Genomic DNA, 25643 nt, shown 5'->3' with positions numbered 1-25643 from the left:
CTGCAGGGGAAAGACATCCAGTCCTTAGTGAGTGCAGCATGATGTGAGGGCAGTGAGACTGTCACTCCTCCAGCAGAGAGAATTGTTCCTCCTGACATTGTCAGGGACAACTTGGAGGGTAAAGGTACAGGACAGTCTTCTGCTCTTCCCTATGGGATAAATAACTCTAATGGCTGCATTTACAGGGCTAACATGTGACTGCAAACTTCATTGTCTCCAAGAAAAAGAACTGTCAGATTTAACCAGGGAAGAGGTGCATAAGTACTGAGATTGTATGTCCCTGATTTCTATTGCTTTATGAAAGAACTAGATATTTTACTAGCAAAATGCTACATCAACTTCAAATTTCTCTCCTCTATCCAATTCAGCAGAAGGGCCTTCCACAGAAAATACTCATCTATGTTGGTGTGTGACTGTAAATTGCACTGTCTTAGACTGGAAATGCAAGATGTGGCTGGGGGTGTGTAATCTATTGCCCCCTGTTAGAGGTGGGGCAGTTATCTTCTGTTAATTGGGCCACCCATCAAAAACAGGTGGGGCAGTTTTCTTTATCTCTTCTACAACCAATCCTCCCTCCAGGAGATATCTTTTGTTAATGGGCCAGTGAGTGTCACTGCATGGCTGATAAAATTACAGCATGCCATTGGGAGATGCTCCACCCAGGGGGAGGAGCCAAAACATTCCTACCTGGATAGAATCTGAGATTTAGAACAGCAGAATCAGCCTTTTCCCACTGGATTCACAGAGGAGCAGCTTTCTTCTCCACTGGATTCCCAGAGGAAGACCAGACCCATCTACACCACCACCAGATCTTCCAAAGAAAACTCCACCCTTCTACAGGATCCCTGCTCCAACAGAACCACAGCTGTCACTGCAGGAGGGCTGCAGCCACCATTTAATGGGACTGCTGCCACCACCCTGACCCACAGGGTGTCACCGCCTATTCTGACTCTGTCAGACGTCTTTTTTTTGGACTACTGCATTTGTATTTTATTTTTATTTTTTCCCTAATAAAGAATTGCTATTCCTACTCCTATATCTTTGCCTGAGAGCCCCTTAATTTCAAAATAATAATATTTCAGAAGGAGGAGAACATTATCTTTACATTCTCATTACATTTCAAGGGAGGCTCCTGCCTTCCTTAGCAGACACCTGTCTTTTCAAACCAAGGCATGCATTCAGCAGCTGTCTGATTTTTAACCTGGTGTCAAAAGCTGACATCAAAGTGGAAGTGGCAACATGGGTTAAATGTATGGGCCATGGCAGAGAATGGACATGCAGTATTTGATAATTTTTCTTTCTTAATATACTGTAGCAAAAAGTCCAACTCTCAAATGCTGTCAACTCATGTTTGAAGTCCTCTGACCTTTTTGCTTCTCCCCACCACCACTTGCAAGGCCTTTCAAATGGGTCTCAGAGAGAAGAATAGTCTGCCTAAGCCTTTACAGTATTTTGAGGAACTAAGGAGAGGCTAAAGAAATATTGTAAACAGAAAATGTTGAACGAATTGTTTGCAGGAGAACTGAGAAGGTGGTGGTATATCTCTCCAACAGTGGCTTAGAAAATGGTAAATTTCTGAGGAAGTTTTGGCCATTGTTGGAATCTGCAGTGGACAACCACCACCAGCTGCAGGAGGACATGGGATCCAATCTGTGCAGCACAAGCTGGGTAATTCCCTGAGATCAATTTCTGATGTTCACAAGAGGTGCTAATGCTCAGGAAGAGGTGACAGATCTTGGTAGAGACTTCAGCAGACACCTTAGGTTTGGTTTTGTCCCCACAGAGGACACATGGGAACGGGAGAGCAAGAAGGAAGCAGCAGCTCATCCATGACATCAGTGGGCAGGAGAGATCTGCCTGCAGTGCTAGGAGGTCTCCAGAAAGCCTGACCAGAAACAGTCATTAGATGTCAGGGATGCAGGACTATGTGAGTTGCCTGGGAGGTAGGATGGATTGTCAGGGATGCAGGACGGGTTTCCCAGGCTGCTGGCTGATGTCAGGGATGCAGGATGGATTGTCAGTGTCACCTTGATTTTTTAAGTTTTTCTAAGCCTTCTGATATTTACATTCTTGTAACGAACTTTCTCACACACTTTATGTAAATAACTTATTGTTTTGCATTCTTTTATGGAGGAAGAGAAATTTAATGGACTGTTGGTTTGTCCAGTGTCATTGGAGAGGTGGCCCTTTCACCCATCAACCCACTGTCACTTTTGGAAATCTATAAATGTTGGAGTCAGAAATAAAATATTCTCTTTTTACCCTTGTGAAGAGATGTGTGTCCGTGCCGTGTTATTTCGTGTACTATAGTGACAGTCAGGGATGCAGGATGGGTTTCCCAGGATGCAGAATGGATTGTCAGGGATGCAGGACGGGTTTCCCAGGATGCTGGTTGATGTCAAGGATAGAGGATGGATTTTTAGGGACACAGAACGGGTTTCCCAGGATGCTGACTGATGTCAGGAATGCAGGACGGGTTTCCCAGGATGCTGGCTAACGTCAGGGACACAGGATTGGTTTCCCAGGATGCTGACTGATGTCAGGGATGCAGGATGGGTTTCTCAGGATGCTGGCTGATGTCAGGGATGCAGGACGGGTTTCCCAGTATGTCGGTGGATGTCAGGGATGCAGGATGGGTTTCTCAGGATGCTGGCTGATGTCAGGGACGCAGGACGGGTTTCCCAGGATGCCGGTTGCTGTCAGGGATGCAGGCTGGGTTGCCGGGGATGACGGCGGGTGGCGGACCCGCCCCGTGGGCGTGTCGGGGCTGTGCCGGCCCTGCCGGTGCCGCCCGGCCGCAGCGGCAGCAGGAAGCGGCGGAGCGCGGCCGGGCAGCGATCGGGCGGGGGCAGCGACCGCCGTGTCCCGGGAGGGGCCGGCGGGGAACGTGCCCAGCGGGAAGCGGCCGGGCAGCGGCACCGGGAGGGCTCCCGGTCCTTGCCGAGCCGGAGCCCCGGTGCCGCCGCCCGGCGGCCTGACATGAGCTCGGCGGCGGCGTTGGCAGCATGGCCTGTGCCCGGAGGGACGGCGAGGCGGACGGCGAGCCCGACCGCTCCCTGCGGCACATGCTGCGGGCCATAGCGGAGGAGCGGAGCCGCGCCGGGCTCCGGCACGACAGCGGCGGCCTCGGTGAGTGGGGCGGGGCGGGCGGGGAGCGCGGCGGGGCCGGGAGCGCCCGGCGGGAGCCCCAGCCCGGCCCCGGCACCGCGCCCGCCTCAGCAGCAGCAACAGCAGCAGCGGCAGCGGCAGCACCTGTTGTGTGACATGGGCACGGCCCCTCCGCCTGCCCGAGCCCCGCGGGGCCATCCCCGCTCCTTTGTCTGAAATGCCCTTGGAGGAGAAGGGGCAGGCGGCACCGCGCACAGCAGCCCGGGGTGTATTTTTAAAGTGTAACCTGCGTGCCGTGTGTTTGGGCAGGGAACAACCGGGTTTAGGTGCCTCTTGCCAGTGCTCGCTCTGGTGCGGCTCTCAGACGCTCTCTAGAGATGCTGAGCCTGACACCTCCCTTCTCTGGTTAAATGACTTCACTCTGCTTGCCGTGGTCTAGTAAGCACAGGATGTCGTGGCTCTTGCAGGTCGGGTGATTTTTTAAACCGTGGAGGATTTCTTAAGCTTTCTGTCTTGTTTATTTTCATCTCGGTTGATGTAAATTTCACACTGCAAGTCTTTATTTAGGTTTTGGCAAAGGTTTTGCACTGCAAAGCAGAAGTTTGAGGTTGAAATTCAGTCGACTTTAGGCAACAGGATGGTATGGCAGCTCATTAACCAAAATTGTTCACATCAGGAAATTCTTCTGGCCAGGCTGATGAATAGAAATTACTCATTTTTACATGCAGCAGTAGAGATCATGGAAATTGTTCTTCACATCCAAAATTTCTGTCTACTTTATTCAAAGCTTTTGTATAGCCAGAACAGGACTAGTGCTTTAAGGGGGTGAATATCCAGAAGTTCTTGCAGGGGCAGTGCTTGAAATGATGAAAAGTGATATACAAGACTTGTTTCTCCCATGGTGCTCTTATTAGTGACTCCTCCCTCCTCAGCTTGTTTACAAGGCCCCAAAAGTCTCATCCGTTTTTGAGTCTATGTTAAAAGCTCAGAATAAGTTTTTTATTCAGGTTTTACAGGCTGTGAGGTTTGGGTGAACATGGGCAATCTCTGGTTCTCTGCCTTTATGCATCAGTTTGTCTGCCAGTGCTTGCTCTGGTCTCCCTGGGAAGGAATGGGCTCTCTATTCTTTCATTTAGCTTTGCCACAGAGTGAAATCTTGTATGAACAAAGAGAAATAATTCTTGATTCTTTATGTCTTTTTCTGATAGAATTGGCTCTCTGGGATGTATTGTAGTGTTGAAATGTTACAGGGCCTAATAAAGTAAGTAATATGTTGTGGCAAAGAAATTGTAAATGAAATTTAAATGCCTGTGAGATTGCACTCATTGGAAAGTTTCCATCAGGTCCTGTTTGTCCATCTCATGTTTGAATGTGTGATAAAGAGAAATATCACCATCACTTTCTTTTGCTGAAATTAGGAAAGGGAAAAAGTGTGGTAGCTGGTAAGACCATGCAGATACTTCTTCTCTGCTTGTGTTTGAGCAGACATCCACAGCAGCCCATCGTGGGAAGTCCTGCTGAGTGGCTTTGGGGCAGTCACACAAGGGATAAAACAGTGGACCTCTTTTCTACCAGGTGAAGATTAGAAAGGTAAACCTCAGGAGAGCTGCTTAGCTCGTGGCACTGAGGGGCTGCTCATGGCTCTGGAGACTTGTCCCTGTGTGGAGATGTGCATTTTGCATTTTGCAGTGTGTTCCCTGATCCTTAACATCATCATTCCCAGCTAATGAGAGCTCTTTCTTTGCCCTGTGCTGTGATTTGTTGTCAGGTTAGTAAATTGTTTAAATACCTCCTTTAGGAAGAACACCTTCTCCTTTAGGAGAAACTGCAGATGAACCCAAGGTGTGATTCTGTGCCTTAACCTTGTGCAGGTCTGCCCTGGGCTGGTGAAAGCTGGAGCAAGGCATGGAGCACAGCTGGAATAGCCTGGGCTGCTCTGGGCTGTGCTGGGCTCTGGCAGCACAGCAGATGTCAAGGATTTTCCTCGAGTTCAGAAGTCATGGAAGCAGTCACAGTCCTGTCTGGGTTCAGGTGCTCAGCACAGAGATTTTGTCTGCCTTTTGTGCCTGGGTAGCACATCACCTGAGGGGCTTTGGGAGCTGCACACCCACAGCTGGGTTTATATTTGTGGTGGGGTTTTTTGTGGTGGCCATGTCCTTCTGAGCTGTATCAGCAGGTGAAACCTGTTGTTTTCAGTTTTCAAATCAGCTGGCAAAGACTCCAACAGTGGCTTTTCCCTGAGTGCTGCTAATCCCTCAACAATAAAATGGGACTCACTGGGTCACAACTTGGCCATTCTGTCTCCTTTTCTGTATTTTCTAGAAGTGAGCCCAAGGAGGAGGAAATTGCTATTTTTGCTGACACTGAGGTTTGGTGAGAGGAATTGCTTTGTTTCAAGAATGTCACATAAGCATTTGGACAAGCTTTGTGTAGAAATGTAAATCCCCTTGTGTGGTGGGATTTTCTGTACTGTCCTGTTTGTGTAATGTACAAAATGTAGCACTTCAAAACAGTGAGTCATGTCATTATTTACCAAGCTGGGAAGGGTGATGTCTCTCCAAGAATTCTTGGCTGGCTGTTGGTGTCACCCAGCTGGACAGCTCTGGTGTTGTGCTCTGAGGCCCCTCTGAAATGCTGTTGGTTGCAACACTTCTGTGGCAAAATACTTCTTCTCCTGAGGGAATGGCAGATGTGCTGGGTGTCTCCTCAGCCAGGCTGCATGTAAGGCTCTAAAGTTTCCTTTTGGCCAAATCCCTGAACTGGGGAATGTTTTATTTTTGGTGGTTCCTGATACTACTGTGTAACATTTTCAGATACTTAATTTCCTTCTGTCATTCAGTGACAATTTGCCCTGCTTTTAGAGTAGTGGAGTGGGTTTGGGTGGAGTGTGACTTTATTCGTACTGGAATTTGGAATGAGTAAGAAAAAATAAGTAGGTAGATACAAACTCTCGTGAACTGTGGCTAGTCTGTAATGGGGACATGCAGTGGGTGAAAAATGGAGAAGTCCTGGAGAGCCTGAAAAGATCTGAAAAGAAGGTGACTGCCCTGTGGAGTGCAGCACACGGGGCTTTACCAAGCAGCTGCAAACTGAGGTGTGCAACAGGAACCTGCTCCAGGTGCCAGCAGAGAGCCCAGGGCTCTTACCTGCCATGAAGAGTTCCCTGGGCTTGCTGTCCTGGGGCTGTTGTGGGGCTGGAGCAGAGCAGAGCAGAGGAGGGTGTACTTGGCACAGGGGCAGCAGCAGCAGGAATGCTCATCCTCAAAGCCAGAGGTTGCCTGGACTTGTTTGTGCTGCAGTGCACAAACCTCAGGGCTCATCATGTGAGAAGAGGCTGTAGTGTGATTCATGGACCACCTTGCCTGGATGAGTAAGACCTGGAGAGAATTTAGAGAAGGGAAGGTGAGGTGGCACACAGTGAATGCTGGTCCCTGTGATGGAAACACACTCTGGGTAAAAGGATGAAGAAAAGGGGAAGAAATTTTTTGGAAAACAAAATGAGGTTAAAATGAAAAATTAAAAGGAGAATTAATTTGGATTTGAAATATTCAGGCCTTACCTTTTTCATAGTGTAGTAACTTTAAATTAAATTATAATATTCAAGAAGGATATAATTGTGTCTGTAACTTTGAAGAAAGAATATCCACAGAGTAGGTGGAAGTGCCTGCAGAGAATTTACTGCAGCACAGAACTGGTTTGACAGGAGTCACTTTCCAGCAGACACAAAACATTCTTCATTCATGGTTCTGGGAGTTAGTCCTGGGAGATGTGGAGTCAAAGGTGAGAAACTACAAAAGCTGCAAAGCTTTTTCTTCATTTGATCTGTCAATAACAAGAAGGTATGAAGGTCACATCTGTCCTAAGAAAACTTGTGGCATGTATACAACCAAATTCACCAATGAGTTTTATTTAGAACAATTTGATTTCAGCTTAAAAAGACATTTTTTATTACTTTTACCTTATTATTTACATGAAGTGCTTTCCAGCTAATTAATATTTCATGTTCACTAAAAAATGTCTAGTCAAATACTGAGGAGAAAAAGAAGATACTAATGTGAGAAACTTACAAATAGTAAAATAAAAAAGTGTTTATAGAGTAGCTTCCTAATCAGTCAAAACCAAAAATACCCCCCCACAACATTCAGCCAAGAGGAATCTGTATTTCTTTTCAGGAAGAGTTCTAGAAAGTGCAAATAAATGCAAGATCAGAACAGATTATTTAAATCAGAGTTAAGGCAGATACTTTGAAATCAAAGTGATTCAACCAGTTTACCCTTAAGTAAATACCCTGAGGTATTGAACCTCAGATTTGTAGTTGGATAAAGATGAGCAAATAGCAAAGAAATTCCAGTGTGAGAAATAGATTATTTTAAAACTGCTGGGTTTTTTTTGGGTTTTTTGTGTTTTTTTTTTTTTGCCTGGCATTGAAAAATGTCTGGAAGCCATTTCTGCAGTCAGATACAAGAGGACATTTGATGTGTGTGAGTGCTTGGATGGGGTGGTGTGGGAGAAACCACAGGTGGAGCAAACTCTCAGATCCAGTGGCTTTGTCCAGGGGGTGGGAAGGCATTTCTGCCTTTCCAAGGGTTTTGTGTCCTGGGGTCCCATCCTGTCACTCTGCAGTCAAGTTTAGGAATTCCCTGTAGGATCAGGCCATGCAGAACAGCAATCTGGAGCTAAACTCGAGGGCTGCAGCTCTGCAGGGTTAATACCTATTTCTGTGAGGGTTTTTTTTTTTTTTGTTTGGTTTTGTCTTTTAAAGGTGATTCATTTAAAATTCTGTCTTGATTGTTCCATAGAACCTGTTCATGCTGATGTCACTAATAACCTGCCAGATTTCCATCACTCACTGGTGTATCAGGGATTTGTCATGTGGCTGTTGAAGGTTAGCTTCTGTCTGGAGTGTGACAGATACTCCATGCCACATGGATAACATGACAGACTCTCCTTTATTACAGCTTTCATATTTTTATAACAGTTGGGTTATTAGTTTGTTCTTTCATTTTAATAGAGATGAAACCTTATGGGATTTTTCATGTCCTGCTCAGGAGTGTACACACTCAAATTATTAAAATCAGACTGGAGGTGCTGAAGTAGAGAGACAGGATTTTTCTAAAAACTAGGAAAAAATCCAACACCACCACCCAAAAAAAAAAAAAAAAACCAAAAAAAACCAAAACCACAAAATACCTTCCATAACATTGTTGCCTTACCAAAATGAACATTTAAGTTTCTAAGGCATGGTGTGCTGCTGTTCATTTTTGGATGCTAGCAGAAGTTGCTGGATCTCCCCTTTTTATTCCTTTTTTGTTTCTTTTTTTTGTTTGTTTCTTTTTTTTTTTTTCTTTTCTCTTTTTTCTTTTTTTTTGGTTTTTTTTTTTTTTTTCTCTGATTAGTGTCCCTCTGGGCAGAATTATGAATCCATAACACTGATAATGGGAACAGTGTGGGTATTTTAGAACACCCATCTCTTATTTATATAATACTCTAGCTCCAGCAACCTTAGCTGCTTAGTTTTGGTGTCCTAGTAGAGTGCTCTAAATCTTTAGGAAGTTGTGAATCCATTTGGGTGTCTGAGCTCTGTTTTGGAACTTAAGATGGATGGGAGGTTTGTCTTAGGGATTAGGACACATCTTACCTGTAAGGTTCAGGATGATCTTTTAAAGATTTAACATTCTGTCTGTTTGGATTCCTTCCAAGAAATGAACACTGGAATTTCCTGAAGAATGAAGTATGTTGGTCTCCCCTCTAACTGTTAGTGTTCAGGGGGCTGATCAGCAGAAAAAGCTCAGAGGATGCAGGCAGTAGCTGAATTCACAGTGTCAGTAGCTGAAATACTCAGTGTCTCATGTCCAGCTGCATTTCTGGAAAACCAAACCTCTGCAGTTAAATGGTTAGTGATGATTGTTGCATCTGCTTATCCCTGTAAACTGGCTCAGGAGGATCAGGCAGCAGCTCACTGATGTTTTAAGTATTACTTGGAAGTGAACAATAAGGTGGAAAGAGAAAGTCTGCACAAAATCAGTTCATGGTGTCAGGAGCCCACTGGATAGTGAAGGTGCTTTTACAGAGAGCCTTCAAAAGTGTGTGAAACCAGCTGGTTTTGGTCTGTCTGGGTTAAGCAGGGTGAATTTCAGGGAATCAAGGTTGCTCTTTTTTTGGGGTGTGTGATCATAAAGAGGGCTTTGATTACCTTTCTCTGTGCAGGAAATAAAATGCAGTCAGGATACAGGAGCAGCAGATCCAGCATCATGCTGCTGCTGCTGCTGCTGTGGAGCTGTGGTCACCTGGGCACACTGCAGCAGTGGTTCTGTTGGCTGAAGTTAATCAAATGCACCAACAGTCCTAAGTAATTTTTTCCCCTGAATTCTTACTGTTTGAGACACAAAATGTGTGAATATTTGTAGGGTTTTCTGCAGTTTCAAGGCTTTAGAACTGAAGTTTTTCAGTTTTGGTTTGCCTGGTCTCTAGTATAGACAGTGTGCTAGCATTATGCAGAAATTGAACCCTGAAAACAGTAATATTCTTTATCTTCCTACTCTGGGGGTTCCCTAGACATATTTCCTTAAGTGCCTTTAGGTGAATGTATTATTTTGCAGGCAGGTAATGTGTTGTGGTGTGAAGAGCAGTTCATTTTGGAGCCATATCTGTCCTGCCACAGCAGTGAGGAGACAGCTCTGCTGCTGGTATTGAGGCTGCATTTGGTGTTTCACAATGTTTTTTGCATAATTTTCTTTCTTATCTCAGGAGGCAGAGAGATGTCAGGCAATCATCAGTCCTTCACATTTGAAGTATTCTGGGTTGTTTCCAGGTACAACAGTGTGCTGGATGTGCAGAAGTGCATTTGAGGTGGCCTCATCTGTTGAACTTTTTTGTGTTTCCCTCTGGAAAATGACTTCATTGGGCTTTTTGTTCCTCCTTTTTAGGCAAGATGTGCTCAGTGAGTCAGGCTGAGACTGCCCCTGGTTTTGCTGTTTGTGTTGAAGATCTTTGTGGCTCCCATGTCAGGAATTGCCCTGTCACCACACCCGGGGTGATTTCAAGTGTCAGGAATATTGTGTTAGGTGTTGCTCCCATTTTATCAATCTGTTGGGGCTGCATTGTGTCAGGTCTTCTGTGGGAATATGGGTGAACCCTGAGGTGGGGTTTCCCTCCCACATGGAGGTGGAAGGTAGATTATTTCTGATTTTCTGTGTCTGGCAGTAACATAGGTAGTTTTAGCTCCAAACTCTGTTTGCATATCTCAACTGCCAAGCTTGGAAAAAAGGCAGAAGTGTGTGGGGAGTTCTTGGTCCTACCTTGCAGGGCTTGGTGTGATCAGCAGCAACTTGAGAAATGGATTAAAATGCCAGTGAAGCTTTAGCTGTCTTTGCATTATGAAGAGCTTGATTTAATTGCCTGGAGATGCTGAAACACCATCAAGATGAGAGAAGTGTTTTGGATGGATTTATAACGTTCTGCTAAGAGCTGTGAAGGATTTCACTGGAAATTTATTCCTCTGTGTTGTTGGAGAGCAGATAGAGGAGATGTTGGATGTCTAGCAGTGTTACATTTCCAATAAGGGATATGTTTACTTACCTACCTTAAAGGACCCTGAGAGGTGGATTTCAAATTTCCATCAAACTCAGTGCTCTGTAATATGAAGTAATAAAATAACAATACACAGGGTGTTCAGTATGAGTGAAATAATCAGTCTTGAGATGAGTTTATTGCCTCAGGGGGGTCACTCCTGCTTAGTGCTTGCCTGATCTCATCCTTTCAGAAGGAAAGCAGCAAGTTCATGGCAGTACATAAGGAGATAAAACTCTGTAAACCCAAGTGTCTTTCTGAATAATGATGATCCAGCTTGTAATACACTTTGTAGGAATGTTGAAGAACCTTTTTTCTAATGAGTAGTTTAATTCTGCCTAAATAATGAAGGTCTGAACAGATGACCCTTGTTTTTCATAACAAGAGTGACCAAACTCTACTCAAAACATCATTTCAATTGTTATAGCCCATGTTTTACATGATTAAAGGGGAACTGATTTCATCCTCTTTGATCTTTGAAATTAAAGCACAGATCACATTATGCTGAGTTCTTTGCTCTGACTTCAGATTCATTCTGGATTGGTCTTCATCAGTGGCTTTTCTTTTCTTTCAGTTAACAAAGGAACAACAATTTAAATGTTTGCATTAGGTGCTTTAAAAATGACCAGAATAGAATTATGAGGTTTTTCACTTTCTTCTGTTCAACAGCTGTCAGACTAACTCATTTGGTGACAGAGATGTAAGTAGTCATATATGTGTGTGTGTATTTAAGAGGATGCATTAATCCTGTGACACAACAGAAGTATTTTTGAATGGAAGAATGATCCTTTTGCACTTGTTCTACACTTGAGTAGCATCCAGTTGCTCCTGGAAGCCAATAAGGAAAATGTGGTTGTGAGTCTCAAGTGGAAAAGTGGAAAGGCAGGCAAAGTGTGAGATCCCAAGTACTCTGTTTGCCACTTTTACCATCTTGCTGTCTTGAATTAATTTCTAAAGTAACATTTCTAGGTATCTTCAAAATAAAGAGACTAAAAATTTAGACTTGCTGTGTTGAAGCTCACTCTGATGTTTTGCTCTGAGGCTGCTGCAGCTGGTGCCAGCAGAGTTGCACCCAGAGCAGGAGTGTCCTGTTCCTGGAGACTGTGCTGTCTTCTGTTCCCTCCTGTGACATGGCCAGGAGCACCACCTTGCCTGTAAATAACATAAATTCTGCTTTATTAACAAAAAACATAAACACAGAATTGTCTGTGATTTTTTGCAGCAAAACTTGAAATCTGAGTTCCTTTCCAATTTGAATTATTTTCTGCAACTGCAAGAAATTAAGAAAACTCCAGGCTCGAGTTTTTTTAGCCTGTGTTGTTCTGAATGGTTCAAAAGGGGAAAATCAAGTGTAGACATGTCCTTCCTCTGTCTCCTTTTCTGGTGAGAAACTTTGAATGGAATCACAAATGTTTCTTCAGCAAAATGCTGTGAAAAATGCAGCAAGTAAAAATGTAATGCTTACCTTGTACTTGCTTGTCACTGTCTGTGAAACCTGAGGCTGAGGGCATTTCCTAAAATGTACAGAAAACAAAAGGATAGGGAGAAATTGGAGCTACTGTGTCTGTATCTAAAGCCTTGCTGTGTCTCTTCAAATGCAGGAACTGTGATTCAGTGCTGTAATGATTGAATAGAAGAATATTAAGATTTATATTCTTTACTACTAAATTAGTAGTTGCAGCATCAAAAGGCAGTGAACTGTGTAATCAAAATCTCAGGGGAGGATGTTTGTAAGCCCAGTGGTGGGCAAAGACTGCCTTGTGGTGCTTGAGCTGAGGAATTTTCTAAGGAAGACTTTTCTTCTTCAGCTCACATGTTCCCGCCTGAGACCTTGTCACTGTCATGGGACAGAAGTGATCTCTCAGAAGATAAAGGTTGTGACTTCCTCTGGTTGTTTACAAGCCATTTTTGTAACTCTTTTAGCCTGGAGAGAGTGCCTGTTGAGGGTGACGTGGTGGGTGGGAGAGACCCAGGGAGAGGAAGGAGGGTGAAAGAAGCAGAGCTGAAGTGCTGAACAACAGACATGTTGTAGTTGGAGGCAAAAAGCTTCAAAGTCTCTCAGCTCTTCAGCCCAGGATTCTGTTCCCTTGGCCAGGTTGCTGTAACACACCCATGAAAGCTTTCCAGGTCTGTAGGGGTTTGCAGCTGTGCAAGTCTCCCCTTTGGATGAGAAAGTGGTGCTGGTTACCAATGGAAAGGCATGGCATGTTTCCAGTAGCCAAAATATTAATGCAAGACTAAAGCTCTGTTTGTGAAGTAGAACTGCAGCTTGGCAGTAGTTGCTCTCCCTTAAGGTGCTGGCTTGAGGGCAGTTTTTTGGGTTCTGTCTGACTGAAGGTAGTATGTCACATCTGTTAATAAAATTCCCTCTCTCTCCTCTCCCCTCCCCCCTCCTCTCCCAATAATGACCATTTCCACAGAGAGACAGTTTTTTTTTCTTGTTTCCAGTTGTTTGGTTGTGGACTAAATGAAATTCTTGTGCCTTACTTGGGACTGTCAAGAACTGTCCCTTTCCTCACATGTCTGGGGTGCCTGCAGCATGAAAACCTGGGCTGCTGCTGAGGGCATTGATGGTCTCCAGCCCTGCAGTGCCTGCAGGAGAGCCTGGCTGTGCTTCCCTGACAATTTGATGGTTTCACTGCAAAGTGAGCAGCTGTTAGAGGAAACATTTTTCTTCTGTGCATGACTGTGATTTGTTTAGAGAGAGTGGCCTGCATTTGCCATAAGAGGAGATTCACTGGGATGGAGGTGAGTGGGCAGGCAGTTCACTTTTATTTCTATCTAAACAGCTGCATTTGTTGTCTTAGAAACCTGCATTAGCAGTAGTATCAATGCTAAAGGGAGTGCTGCCTAAATAGCTGAAGTATCCAGGTGCTGGCAAAGACACTCAGTTTGTTGGACAACCCAACCCTGAACAACCCTAAGTGGGATTTTCAAGGGCTTTTATTTATTTTTTTTTTTAAGAAATGCATCCTTCTTTAGTCTGGTTGTCTTATGTATGCATATCAGGTTGGGCACCCAGCTAAGAGATGGCAGTGTCAAACAAGTTTTTTTTTTTAAATCTTGGCTGCAAGACAGGTGAAAGTGTTGGTTGTCAGCTTCTAGAAGTGAGTGGGTTTGTGGTGTAGAAGGTAAGTGAGAATTATGGCTTCCACTGTGAAGTTGCCAAGTGCTCACTCAGAAAGATGCTGTCGATGTTTCTAACCAGAAAAGAAACTGAATTTGGAAAATGCCAGTCTGTGACAGCAAGTATGGATAGGAAACTCTGCTTCTCTGCCAGCTGCTGTTGTGATAGCTGCTCCTTCCTTCTGCCTTGACAGCAAGTTGCTAACTAGCAGCCTGGGCAAAGATAAGGTGCTGGGGGTGGTACATACATGGAATTATCAGTAATAACCACAGTCTTGGTAGTTTTGTAAGGCTGGAATACTTCTAAAATACAATTTGGTGGTTTTACCTGACCTACCACAGTAGTCTCTCAGACAGGGCTTTGACAGTGGTATTTATTAAGTGTGAAAATAGGGACCTTGGATGTCATAAATTTACAGAAGCAGCAGTCTTTGATCAGGGGGATTGCTTTGGCAGAGAACAAAAATAGCATATATTTTAGCAGTGAAAGCATTTATTGGTACTGTTTTAGACAGGTTTCTGCACTCCAGCAGGGCCAGCATGCGTTCTAAGTTGCCAAGTGACCTTTCCAGGTTGGATCTAGGTCTTGGAAAGTTTGGGACTGTTGCTGGGTAATCCTGAAAGCAGCAGTAGGAAATGTGTAACCATTTGTCCCTCTTTCCCTGGGTTTAAAGTGTCTGCATCAGGAGGGGTTGCCTCTGCTGAAGCAGAATGTGTACACCTGCACTAAATCCCCAATTAGGCCAGCTCTGAAACACAGCAGCTTTTCTGCAGCAGTTTCTTAGGAAAGACATAACAAGGTGATTGCTCTGGTGCTTCCCTAATGAGTAAATTAAATCTGTGGAAGTGATGCTGCAGTCCTTTGGGAATTACACACAGTTTGAGAGTTTGGGTGCCTTTTCCAGGGAACTGAACTCCCACATGTTTGAGAGGCTGAGGTACAGCAAAGGAGCTGACAGCTGTTGGATGAGAATGGATTTATTGTTGCTGTGCCCTGCAGTTCAGTAGCAGGGAACCCTATCCTTTCAATTGTGTTGACCCTTGCTAGGAATAGTGCTCAAAGTAAATTATCAGATATCTGTAAAATGCTGTCTTCATTTGGTGTTTCATACTGACCTGTCATATTTGATGATTTTTCTCTAAATTTATCTTCTAGGGTTACTCTTGTTGGAAAATATTTCTCCTGCTATTATGGTTCCATTTGAGTTTTACTCTTTCAAAGTGGACATCTGTAGATGGTACACAGTAGTTTATGCTTTTAAATTCTGCAGGCATTGATTGGCTTTTGAGTATTAAAAGATTAAAGCATTTGAAAAGATGGTTTCCTCAGCATATGATGTAATAGTAAAGAAGAGACCTGCAGGAAGATGTATGAACTTCAGTAATACATTTTATAAATCTTTTTTCTAGAGGAGATTGTGTTTGTCTTCTCAGCAATGGTGCTATGAAGCAATTTTCTGCCGTGGAAGAAGTGCAGGTAAAAATGGAAGTGGAGAATTGAAACAAATGTGGATGAAAGAAAGTAATCTCTCTCCCACCTTCCTCTTCTGAGTAACACAGAAACCATCCCAAGGAAAATAAAGCAGAAAACTGCAATGCCCAGAGTCCAAACTCTGAAACTTCTTGATGCTTTTGTGCAAGTGGGCTCTTATTTCCCTTCAATATTCTCACTACTTGCATGGAATGAAGTGACAAATAAGCAGTTCTCATTTTTTTTTTCCAGGATATGAGGAATCAAAGTTGAAAATTTGACGAAGCTCTGCAACCCCAGCCAAACTTTGTGGCCAGTGTTTAACTTCAGTCATGTTCAGCTATACTTGGTCACTTTTAGTGGACTTTCAAAATACTACACAAAAATTTGTGTGTCCTTCACATTTTGGTGTCCAGCATCAGGTGCATTCCAGTACTGTAATATGTGTCACTGCTGTCACAATATGGCTGTGGGGTAAACCTTAGCATGAGTTGCAGGATCAGCTGGGTTGTTCTCTTTGTCTTCAACTTAAATAATACATGAACTTGTGCTGGACTTTCACAAGGTCATCCTGTGCTCCTCTGCATGGGAGAAAACAAAGGGAAAACAAACATGGTAAATGTAATAAAAGTGGCAGATGATATGTGAAGTTCAGAAAGTGGAATTAGAAGTGTTCCAGAAACTGAAGTTTTCTGAAGTGACCACAAGTACTTAAGAAAGCAATTGAGGATGTAGATAAAATATGTTATTGATATCTAGAATGGTGAGATGAGTACTGGGCAGAAAATCTTCGTTTGGTAAGAAAATAGGAAGAGAAAAACCCCAAAACCAAAATAAAACCCCAAAGCTGAAAGAGAATGCTTGTTAACTCTGGTAGTTGAACCATGGTGTACTTTCTCTAAGGTACCAGCTCTTGGTGGGAGTTGTTCCACTGGCCTTTAGCTATTTTCTATATAAGGAGGTGCTCAATTCACCACAGAAAAAGCAATTTGATCCCTAACAGAACCCCTTTGTGTTGTGTATTGTTCTCCATTGGTTGTGCATTGCAGATGTGCCTAAAGCCACACTCAGGGTTACTTCAGTGAATCCCTTTTCTCTTGGGTGAAATTCAGTAAAACAGAAAATAGCAGAAAAGAATTGCTTGGATTGAGAAACAGCTGTACAAGATCTTAAGAGCAAGGGAGGCAACTGGGAAACTTGTGTTGGTTGATTGCTCTTCAGAGTCAGGGGCATTCCTCAGGTGGGTGGAATTGTTTCCCTTGCTGATGCAGTGGGTTTTTATAAATTTAATCTTGGAAAATTAAAGCACATTAAATATTGAGCTTTCCTGTGTGAGGTATTGTTGGTAAAGATGTACTAAAAGGGAAGAGCTCTGGGTTGAGTTTTCTTAATGCAAAGCTGTGCAGTTTCACAGGTGGCTGTGTTTGAAGTGGTGCCTGCAGAATGCTCCCTCCTCTAGGCCTGGCAATGTGTCACACCCCTTGCAGCCCCTCCAACTCCCCTTTGTTGCTGAGGAAGTAATTAAACCTTTGGGCCCTAAAATAAATGTTCAAAGAGACCCTTCAGGTGATGAGTTGTTAAGCCCTACTGTCTGTGCTTTGCCCTCTACTTTGTGTTCTCCAGCTGGGCAGGTTTGCAGGGCCAGAATCTCTTTTGGCTGTTTTATTCTTCCTTTCCTAGGTGAGCTAGAGCCATCTCTTACACCTTCTTTTTTTTTATCCCAAAGTACTTTATTTTCTTTTGAAAACCAGCTGAGACCTTCCTTTTCTTAAACTTTTCCTGCAAATTGTAGAATTGGTAGTTGTGTTTGAGGATTCTCTTCACCCTGAGCTCTGCTCTCCCCATTCCAAAAGTCTGTAAATACCACTGGGGCCAAGTAAAGTCCTTAAATACATGAGACAGGCATTAAGTGTTTGTAAACTTTGACTGGCAGGGCTGTCTGTGCTCTTAGGCACAGCAGTAATGACCAGTACCTAAAAGAACTGCTTGGTATTATATTCATTAATCTTGCTGTGGTCTGGCTTTAATTCTGGGTAGATGAATGGAGAAGAGGCAGTTTCTGGAGGGGGGGGAGGTTAAAACAGAAGGAGCTGCAGGAAAAGGTTGGGAAACAGATTGTAGGTTTCAGAGATTGGTGTAGGATAGCAAGACCAATTTAATTGAGTTTGGTAAAAGCATGATTTAAATGGAAAAAGCAAAGTAACTCAAAAGACACCACCAGATGGATGAGATATAGGAAATATTTCTCTAGTGATAAATTTTTAAATAGGATAATTATGGTAACCTCTTTAAAAACATGCTTTAGAAGTCAGAAAAATAAGTAGTTACACCTAGTAAGAGTTAGGTATATTTAGATGCCTGGACTCTATGGACTTTTACACCAAATCAGCAGGTGGTGGAATAAATGTACTGCTACTTTTTTGTACAAGGTTTGGACTTTTTGCAAAAGTCCTTTGTGTCTATTGGATAGATCATTACAAATACTGGTAATAAACCAGAAATAACTGACAAATCAACAGTCCAAAGGTCTTCTCTGTCCTGCTGTCCTCAGCCAAATGAGAGCAGCTTCGTGGAGGAGCCTTGCTCTGATCTCTAGGCACTGACTGTGTCTGCACTCTTGCTTGCCAGGGGCTAATTAGAAGGTAGAAAACCCCAAAAAGGCATCATAGAAATACCATAATTACGTTTATTAGGAAGTCTGTGTTAGATTGGCTCCAGCTATCTTTGCCTTTAATTATTTGATTGTGGTAGTTCAGTTCTACAGCCAAACTTCTTGCTAATCAGGGCAGATTTACACAAACCCTGGGTGCACTGCTTGAGTACAGGAAGGCAACCAGGGTAGGGACTCTGGTGTTCCCACATCCTTCCTGTGGCTGTTTTGGAAAGGGGATTGGAGGCAAGAAGTGTGTGTGGCTGTTGAGCTGCTGGAGAGCAGTGCCTTGGCAGTTCTCCTGCAGTCACTTGTCACACTTGGGTGGCCAGGCTGGTTGTTGCTGTGGAAAACACCAATCACTTGTTTTTAAAATTTTAAAAGTTTAATAGTAATGAAATGGTTATAAAAATAGTAATATAAGTTAGAGGAATAAGAATTTGGACAATCAGGGTTAGGATAATAAAAAGCAAAGAAATATGGACTGTCTGGATGCTTCCTGGGCAGTTAAGCCCCAAAAGCACACACGTTAACAAAGGATTAACTCTCAAAAGCAATAGCCTCTTGCATATTCATATATCTCATACATGATGCAAAAATTCTTTTCAAACAAAGGGTGTTTTCTGGTTATTGTCAACTCCTCCCCCTTCATCTTGTTGGCCCCTCAAAGTCTGGAAGGAGGTGGAAGGATTTTGGTCTTTTCCTTTTAGGAGGCAATAATTCTTCTCTTGGGGATTTTGCTTGTTGCTGTTATCTCTGTGTGAAGAATTTCTTGATTATCTCATCCCTTTCTTGAGCTAGTTAAAAAAGTGTCTTACATTGCATAGTTTCTATTTTAAAATTATGTTATACCTTAAAACTATATTTACCACACTACTTAAAAAAAGATTAATACAGTACTACCAATTAATACAACATAACACATATAGTATTCCTTTTAATATCTGCAAAGAGCCAATCATATAATCTGCACTTTTCACATTGTGATGCCCCAGTCACTTTCAAGGGCTTCTCTAAAGGCTTATAGCAAGAGCCAGCACTGTCTTTGTAGCAGACAGGATTTGCTGGGGGATGGCAGCTTAGGGAAATTTGTGTGGTAGAACACTGTGTGACTGCATGAAAGGCCAAAGTAATGCTGCTTGACCAAATCTCTCATCAGCTTTATCTTCTGCACCTGTGGGATAATGCCAGCGGCATGAAGGTGGAGGTGAACATCCCCAGTGTCTGCTACAGGGAAAGGGATGACACCTGCCAAGTCCTTGCCTTGGCTTATGGCTAGCAAGGAAGGACAGGATTATGGGCATTTGGGCTCCTGGGCTCTTTGGGTTTGTTTTATCCCATGGATTCTGTGTTTTGCAAAGTGGAGCTCAGGTTTCCCCCGTGCCCTGAGCCAGAGGTGCTGAGCAGAGTTCCTTGGTTGTGCCTCTGTTTCCTGCCACTTAGGGAGATTTCTAGTCTGTGATCCTTCTCTTCCCCAGGTGGGCATGGTTGGAGTGACCCAGGGGTCTGAAGGCATTGGGGTTGTTCTGGTGGCAGATGTGTGTGCTTGGGGCCTGGGAAGCAGAGACTTCTGCAAGAAGAGGCCACCTGGAAGGGGCCAGCTGGTGACCTTGGGGTTCTGTGCCTGGAACCTGAGGCCATGGCAGTGGCCAGAGTCACTTGCATGGGAAGCCCATGTGGAAGCAGCATTTCCCAAAAACCTTTGCTCCACAGCACATTGTCATTGGGGCTTGTGAAGATGAAGAGAGCTCTCCTGAGGTACAGAGCCCTCCTGGGATGTTCACCCCCTTGGGGTGAAACAGCCCCATGGGTGGAGGAAACGCCTTATGCAGAGCCTGTTTAGTGTTGCTTTGGTCCAGGTTTATTGTATCTGGGAATTTAATGGATTTAAGTTTTCCTTCTCTTTGCTGTATAACTGATAAGAGACGTTTATCAGCCCAAAGTCTGGCCAGATAAATCTTTTCAGTCACACTGGAGGGGAGGTGGCAGCACATGTGCTGAAGGCAGGGCAGAGCTTTTCCAGCTGCCTCTTGGGAAGGAGCTGGGAGGAGCAAGTGGTGGGACTAAGCCCAGCCTGGATTTGAAGGGAGGTGCCTGTCAAAATGAGTCTTGAGAAGATCTGGTCCTACTGGTGGCAGTTCAGCCCCTGTCACATTGAGCAGCACTTTCTGGGACATCCCCTGAGGTTCAGGGTGTTACCAAGGGACAGCTTTGGGGCAGTGGGAGTGGAGAACTGGCTGCTGGAGGAGGAAAGGAATCAGGGAGCAGCAAGGAGCAGCAGCCAGGGCTGTTCCAGCAAGCTCAGGGGGTTCCCTTGGCTCTTTTGCAGTTTTTTCCAGAGCACTGGGATGTTTCCTCCCCTGGGGGCTCTGCCAGATGCTGGGAGGAGCCAGTGATGGAGGCAGGAAAGCTGTCAGTGGCATCATGTGGCACTGTGTCATTCCTATCTGGTGAGACAGAGCACCATCTGTGGTGGCAGGGGGGACCTGGATCTGACATGGGGTGCCTTTTCAGTTCCTGGCCAGTGGAGCTTTGGGAGGCTGGAGGGACCTGGCAGGGCTTCTTATCTCAGGAAGAAGGAGATGGGGGGAGGTGGAGGTTGTGTGCATGTTGAAAATCACTTGAAGGCTGAAGAAAAGACAATAGATACCTGTTTTTGTTGCCAGGGTTTCTACTTTTTCAGTCAGTTTGGGTTTTTTTCTGCAGCATCAGAAATTCTGAGTTTTTCATTGTCTGCTTCTCTGTAGTGGTGCTTTCTGCTACTCTCCTTTCTGTTCACCTTAATGGACTTCTTCAGTCTCTGAAGCTGGAGAGGAAAGAGGGAAGCAGCACTTTTTCCCAGACTCAAGTGGAGGAAGGGAGGCTGAGTGCTCCCTCAGTTCAGCTAGGAGTAGGGGGAGAGCTTCTTCCATTCTAGTTATCTCCAGACCATTTGATTACATCCCACCAAAAAGTTGGTGAGATGGCACAGGCACTATGAGACTTCCTGAATTTGTAACTGCCCAGCTGGGGAGCCTGGTGTGCAGGTGTGTATTTCCTTGAAATCAACCCTTGCCTCCCTGCAGACAGGTTCCACACCCTTTTATGGATTTCTTGGCTCATCTCCAGCTGTTTTCTGAATGGACATATAAACTAAAGATCTCAGGTTTTTTTTAGCTGGGGTAATACTGAGTCTTCATCATCTTAAATGGATAGATGTGTGCATGCCACACTTGGTGGGGTAGAATAGTAAGAACTTGTTGTCTAAGTAACTACTGAGTGCAATACAACAGTTTACCTTAGGGTGTTATAGATGAATAATGTGATGGTTGGCTCTCACAATTAAGAGCTGAATATTATGTATATGTTAGGAGAAGTTTTGTAGATATATAGTGATGTTACTGTAATATGTCCTCCCATAGTCCTCTTTCCACTCTCCCTTCTAATAGCCCTGGTAGTGGGGGCATTTGGGGAGGTCAGCTTATCACTGGGAGGTGTGGCATAACAACCCCTGACCTCCAGCTGAGATGTAAGAGAGTGATCTCCACTGGTGGAAAGCAGAGCAGCTGACTGACCAAACCCCGGGAGAGCCTCAGGGTATAAAAGGCAGAGCAGCCATTTTGCAGAAGAGCACGTGGCTGCTGGTCACAGAGACTTCCAGCACTGTAATTTTTCCTTATTCAGTGCTTTGTTGTATTTTTGTAAGGGTTTAATAAACCCTTGAAATTTTAGAAGTGAGCATTGTTTCTCACAGGGGTAAGGGGGAGGGTTGTATCTGTGGCATCTGTCTTGCCCCTGTTGCTGCTGTTACCAAGATGCTTTCCTTTTTTAGCCAAAGTTCTGCCAGTTTTTTCCAATTTTTTTTTTCCAATTTTTTCCTTCTGTATCACCTGCCTTCCAACTATTGCTTGCCACTGAACTTAGGGAAGTTCACTGGAGTCCTGTTTTTGTAAGGTCAGGCTGAAGGGATTAAGTGGTGTCCCTGTATGTAGTCTTGGGAAGAAGCCTGAACTTTAGATTTCTGATGATCTGGTTAGCTGGCAACTATCTCTAGAGAGGGAACATCCATTCTGATTTTATGCAGTCATAATTACTACCTTATAACATCAAAGGTAGCTTTAATATATGTGAAGCATTTCTTAAATTGTACTTGCAAAATACTTGGCTAAACTCAGAAAAAAAATTAAGTACAGTGTGAGTTGCTTAGAACTCTCATTTCATCACCATACTGGTGTTGTAAAGATCTTCATTAGTGTTTAATTAACTCCTAAACATTTAAGGATAGTTATTTTACAGATGATCACTGTGGCAGTGTTGGATGAAATGAGTTTTATAATGTTTCACAGTGAGGAGTATCTGCTGGCAGACTAAAGGAATAAAAGCATAGCAAGAAGCCTTGTCTAGCTGAAATTATTGTTCTTCTAAGCTCTGAGTGGTACATGCTGGAAAAAATTACAATCCACTGAATGAGAAGTCTTTTATTTTATTCTTTTGAAGGAAAATAATAACCTGACACTTCCTTTTATCCAATGATTTTTTGTAAGGCATTAGAAAAATAAATTCATGATTTCCTATGTAGATATGAAGTCAGTTCCCTGAAATGAATGTTCAGTATAAAAACCTAATAGGTTAGAAGAAAGACATTTATTGCATAGCAGTTGGCATAAAATTTGCTTCTAATGAGGATAAAATACATGTAAATGAATAATTACAGTAATTGTTGTAGTTAGGATTTGTTCATGACAAAGGTCTCATAATTATATAACCAACTTCGGGTTTATTAAGATTTATAGTCTGAACTCTTAATTCCATTTTATTCCTTTAGAAGTGGGATTTGCTAGGGGAGGAGCATTTTCAGGAAGCTGACTTGCTACATGCTCTCAACTGTAGATAATTCTAGTTTTCTTCTTGATAAAGCTGGAAGGGTTCCCATGAGAAGCTGTAAATGACCAAAATTACTGTAATGTGGGGATCTAATAGCTGAAGGAATTCCTGAGTGAACATACAGGATCTGACAGTTTCAGACTTTAAATTGTAATTGATTTTCTCCCTCTCAGCTTTTAAGAAGTTCTGGTTACAAATAAAAATGTTTTGTCTCCCTTGCAAGTTAATGCAATTTAATAGTAGATTTTAAAGGCTATTTCTTCTTGTGTGCTGTTGCACATCCTCACTGCTTCTACTAGAATTGAAAAAAAGCAGCTCTTTTGCTGTGGTTTGGCTCTTTTTGGCTTCAAGACAAATCCTTTAGCCACTGCAGTCACAACAGTCACAGCATCCTTAGCCTGGTTTTAATTACAGCAGAATCTGCAAGCATCTCTGAAGCATGGAGAAGGGTTTTACATCTCATCAGCTGCAGGTGGAGTTGAAATTGACAGTGATCCAATGTGGCTCCAAGGGTTTCCAGGGTTTTTCCCCTGCATTGTGCTGCAGTGCTGAAATAGGTTCAGTGCTGCAGCACTTTTGTCCCCAGGTTTTCTGTTTAGACTAAGGTTGAATTTGTGGAATCACTTTGTTCTGTGTTCCCCAGCAAGGGGAAAAGCACAAAGTCCTGGTATTCTACCCACTTCTGTTCTCCTGCAGCTATAACCACACAGAAATGCATATGCTAAATATCTATGCTATAACCACCCCTAAATACTCAAGTGAGCATAGTAAATTCCAGTGGTTTATAGCCTAAAACACACCTGATGGTGTCAGCAGCTCATGGACAGTTCCTCAGAGTTTTGCATGTGCTGTAAGAATCTAGGAGTGATTAATAAACCCTTTTTTATAATGCTGGATTTAGATAACTTGATTTTGCTTTATAAATCTAGGAGTGCCTTGCCTAGGTTTATTTTGTTTCCTTGTCTATGGAGCAAACCAAAGCAAAGTATTTCTGAACACTAGAGCACTTTCAGAGATAGTTCTTACAGAATGTACATTCACATTTTAGCTTTTCCTTTGTCTTTCTTAGAACTTCAGAGGAACTCAGGGCAATCCTCTTTCCTCCTCCCTCCCTATCTAATTAAGTTTGGGATTTCAGGTACTCTAACCCCATGAGATTTTAAGTTTCTTTGAGGCTATTAGTTAACCACCATGAATGTGTGCCATTTTCTGCTCTTTGCTAAATATAGAGGTGGGACTGGGTCACAGTGTCCTCGGCTGTTACGGGTACCACAGGAACTTTCTTAACCAAGCTGAGCTTTGTCTCAGCTGCAGGGATTTTGATTTTTGTCTTCACTATTCCAGCTGAGGGTGCTGCTCCTGAGCTTTGTGGCTTGAATGCTTAGGAGTCAGCTTTGGATTTCCAGCCTGCATATGTGTTAGAGGCTAGTTCAGAGCCATTTGGCCTTGTGTCAGCGAGATTTATCCTTAAACCTGAAGAGTTCGTTTTCTCTCCTTGATATTCCTGTGTGAATATACAGACCAGTGATAATCCTGTCCTTTTTCACACTGGTTTTGTGAGTCTGAACACACTGGACTCCACTCTTGCATGCTCTCAGGTGTAACTATTTGCTGTACACAGTCCTGTTCATCTGTGCCCTAAGGAGACATTCCTGTGATGAAGATGCCCAGGATCCTGTATCTGATCTCTCCAGCACTTGATTCCAGTTGTCCACTGGAAAAAAATGGATAGTCCTGAAATACTCAAGTATTTAGTGCAGATTTTATTCAGGATTGCACATTATGTTCCATGCTGCCTTAAGTAATTGAAACTACTTCACTGCAGTCATGCAAATAAAGTAATTGCAGTGTGGCCTGGAATTATCCTGCACTGGGAACTAACTACCTTGGCCTTTTTCTGTTCTCCCTCAGCCTTTCCTTTTTTTTTTTTTTCTTTAAATCAGCTATTTGTCCTGCTTGATGTTAACATATTCTGTGCATGGTCCATCAGTGGATTTTTATTGTGGTTTCAATATTGCTTTTTTATTTAGTTTGGAGACACTTGATCTTTTTCTTTCAGTCCCACATCTGTCACCTAAAATTTTGAAAATCTAATCTCCTGCCCGCCCCAGTAATTAAAGATTGGAAGAAAGATTTGTCTGGCAAATACTGCAGAGGGAATGAAGTAGGAAAATGTGCTGAGGATGTCCTGTGAAGGGTAGATGTTCTGGAGGAGGGGTTGGCAGTTGCATGTGTGTACATACACCTCTACCTGTCTTGCCGTCTTGTACGTAATAACCATCCATTATCCCCACTATCTATTTTAGGTTTTTGTTGTTTGTCAGCAATATAATTATTTGTATTTTTTTTAGTGTTTCTCTCCTCCTTTAGTGTTTAAAATAGCTTGGATACAACAGCCTTGGGGGCTTTGGAGAGGGGTTGCAATCATTCCCTGGAGTAGTAATCAGCTCCCCTATCACCAGGCACAGGACTACATTCTCTTCTTATCTTTAACAATACAAAAGGTGCAGCAACCTTTGCTGTTTTATTACAGCTAAGAGCCTTGAAGAGTTTCACAAAATGAGATGTCACCTCTACTGTGCCTCCTTTTCTTGGGGAGAGGCCAACTGCAGAGCTATTGCTGATGCTGATGTCATTTATCTCCTTGAGTGAGGCTTTGTGGCATCTTCCTCTTCCCATTTTTGTCCTTCTCCTGCCACTTTTTATTGTGTAATTGGGATTCAAGGCTTGTGAACTCATCATTTCCTTGAGCTGGATTTTGTTCCTTTGTCATAGAGAGGGTGCATTACAGTCACAGGTACATTCTTGTTTCTGTGTATTGGTTTAAGTAAGGCATCAGCTGTTAGTTCCTGAAGG

The 25643-nt window shown here is 43.4% G+C and overlaps 1 protein-coding gene across 2 annotated transcripts in view; it reads left to right on the top strand.

Moving 5' to 3' along the window:
* Positions 1–2808: 2808 nt before the first annotated feature.
* Positions 2809–25643, top strand: part of KIAA0930 (KIAA0930 ortholog) — a 56062-nt gene continuing 33227 nt past the window's right edge. For both annotated transcript variants that reach the window (XM_059845733.1, XM_059845732.1), the window contains exon 1: positions 2809–3129. In XM_059845733.1, coding sequence (XP_059701716.1) covers positions 3006–3129 — 124 coding nt within the window. In that variant the 5' untranslated portion in view covers positions 2809–3005. The remainder of the gene's footprint in view (positions 3130–25643) is intronic.

Source organism: Haemorhous mexicanus, chromosome 5 (assembly GCF_027477595.1).
Source record: "Haemorhous mexicanus isolate bHaeMex1 chromosome 5, bHaeMex1.pri, whole genome shotgun sequence".
In the NCBI taxonomy this organism is placed as follows: domain Eukaryota; kingdom Metazoa; phylum Chordata; class Aves; order Passeriformes; family Fringillidae; genus Haemorhous; species Haemorhous mexicanus.
Note: the sequence above shows the minus strand (reverse complement) of the source record. Positions and strands in the feature narration are given on the sequence as shown.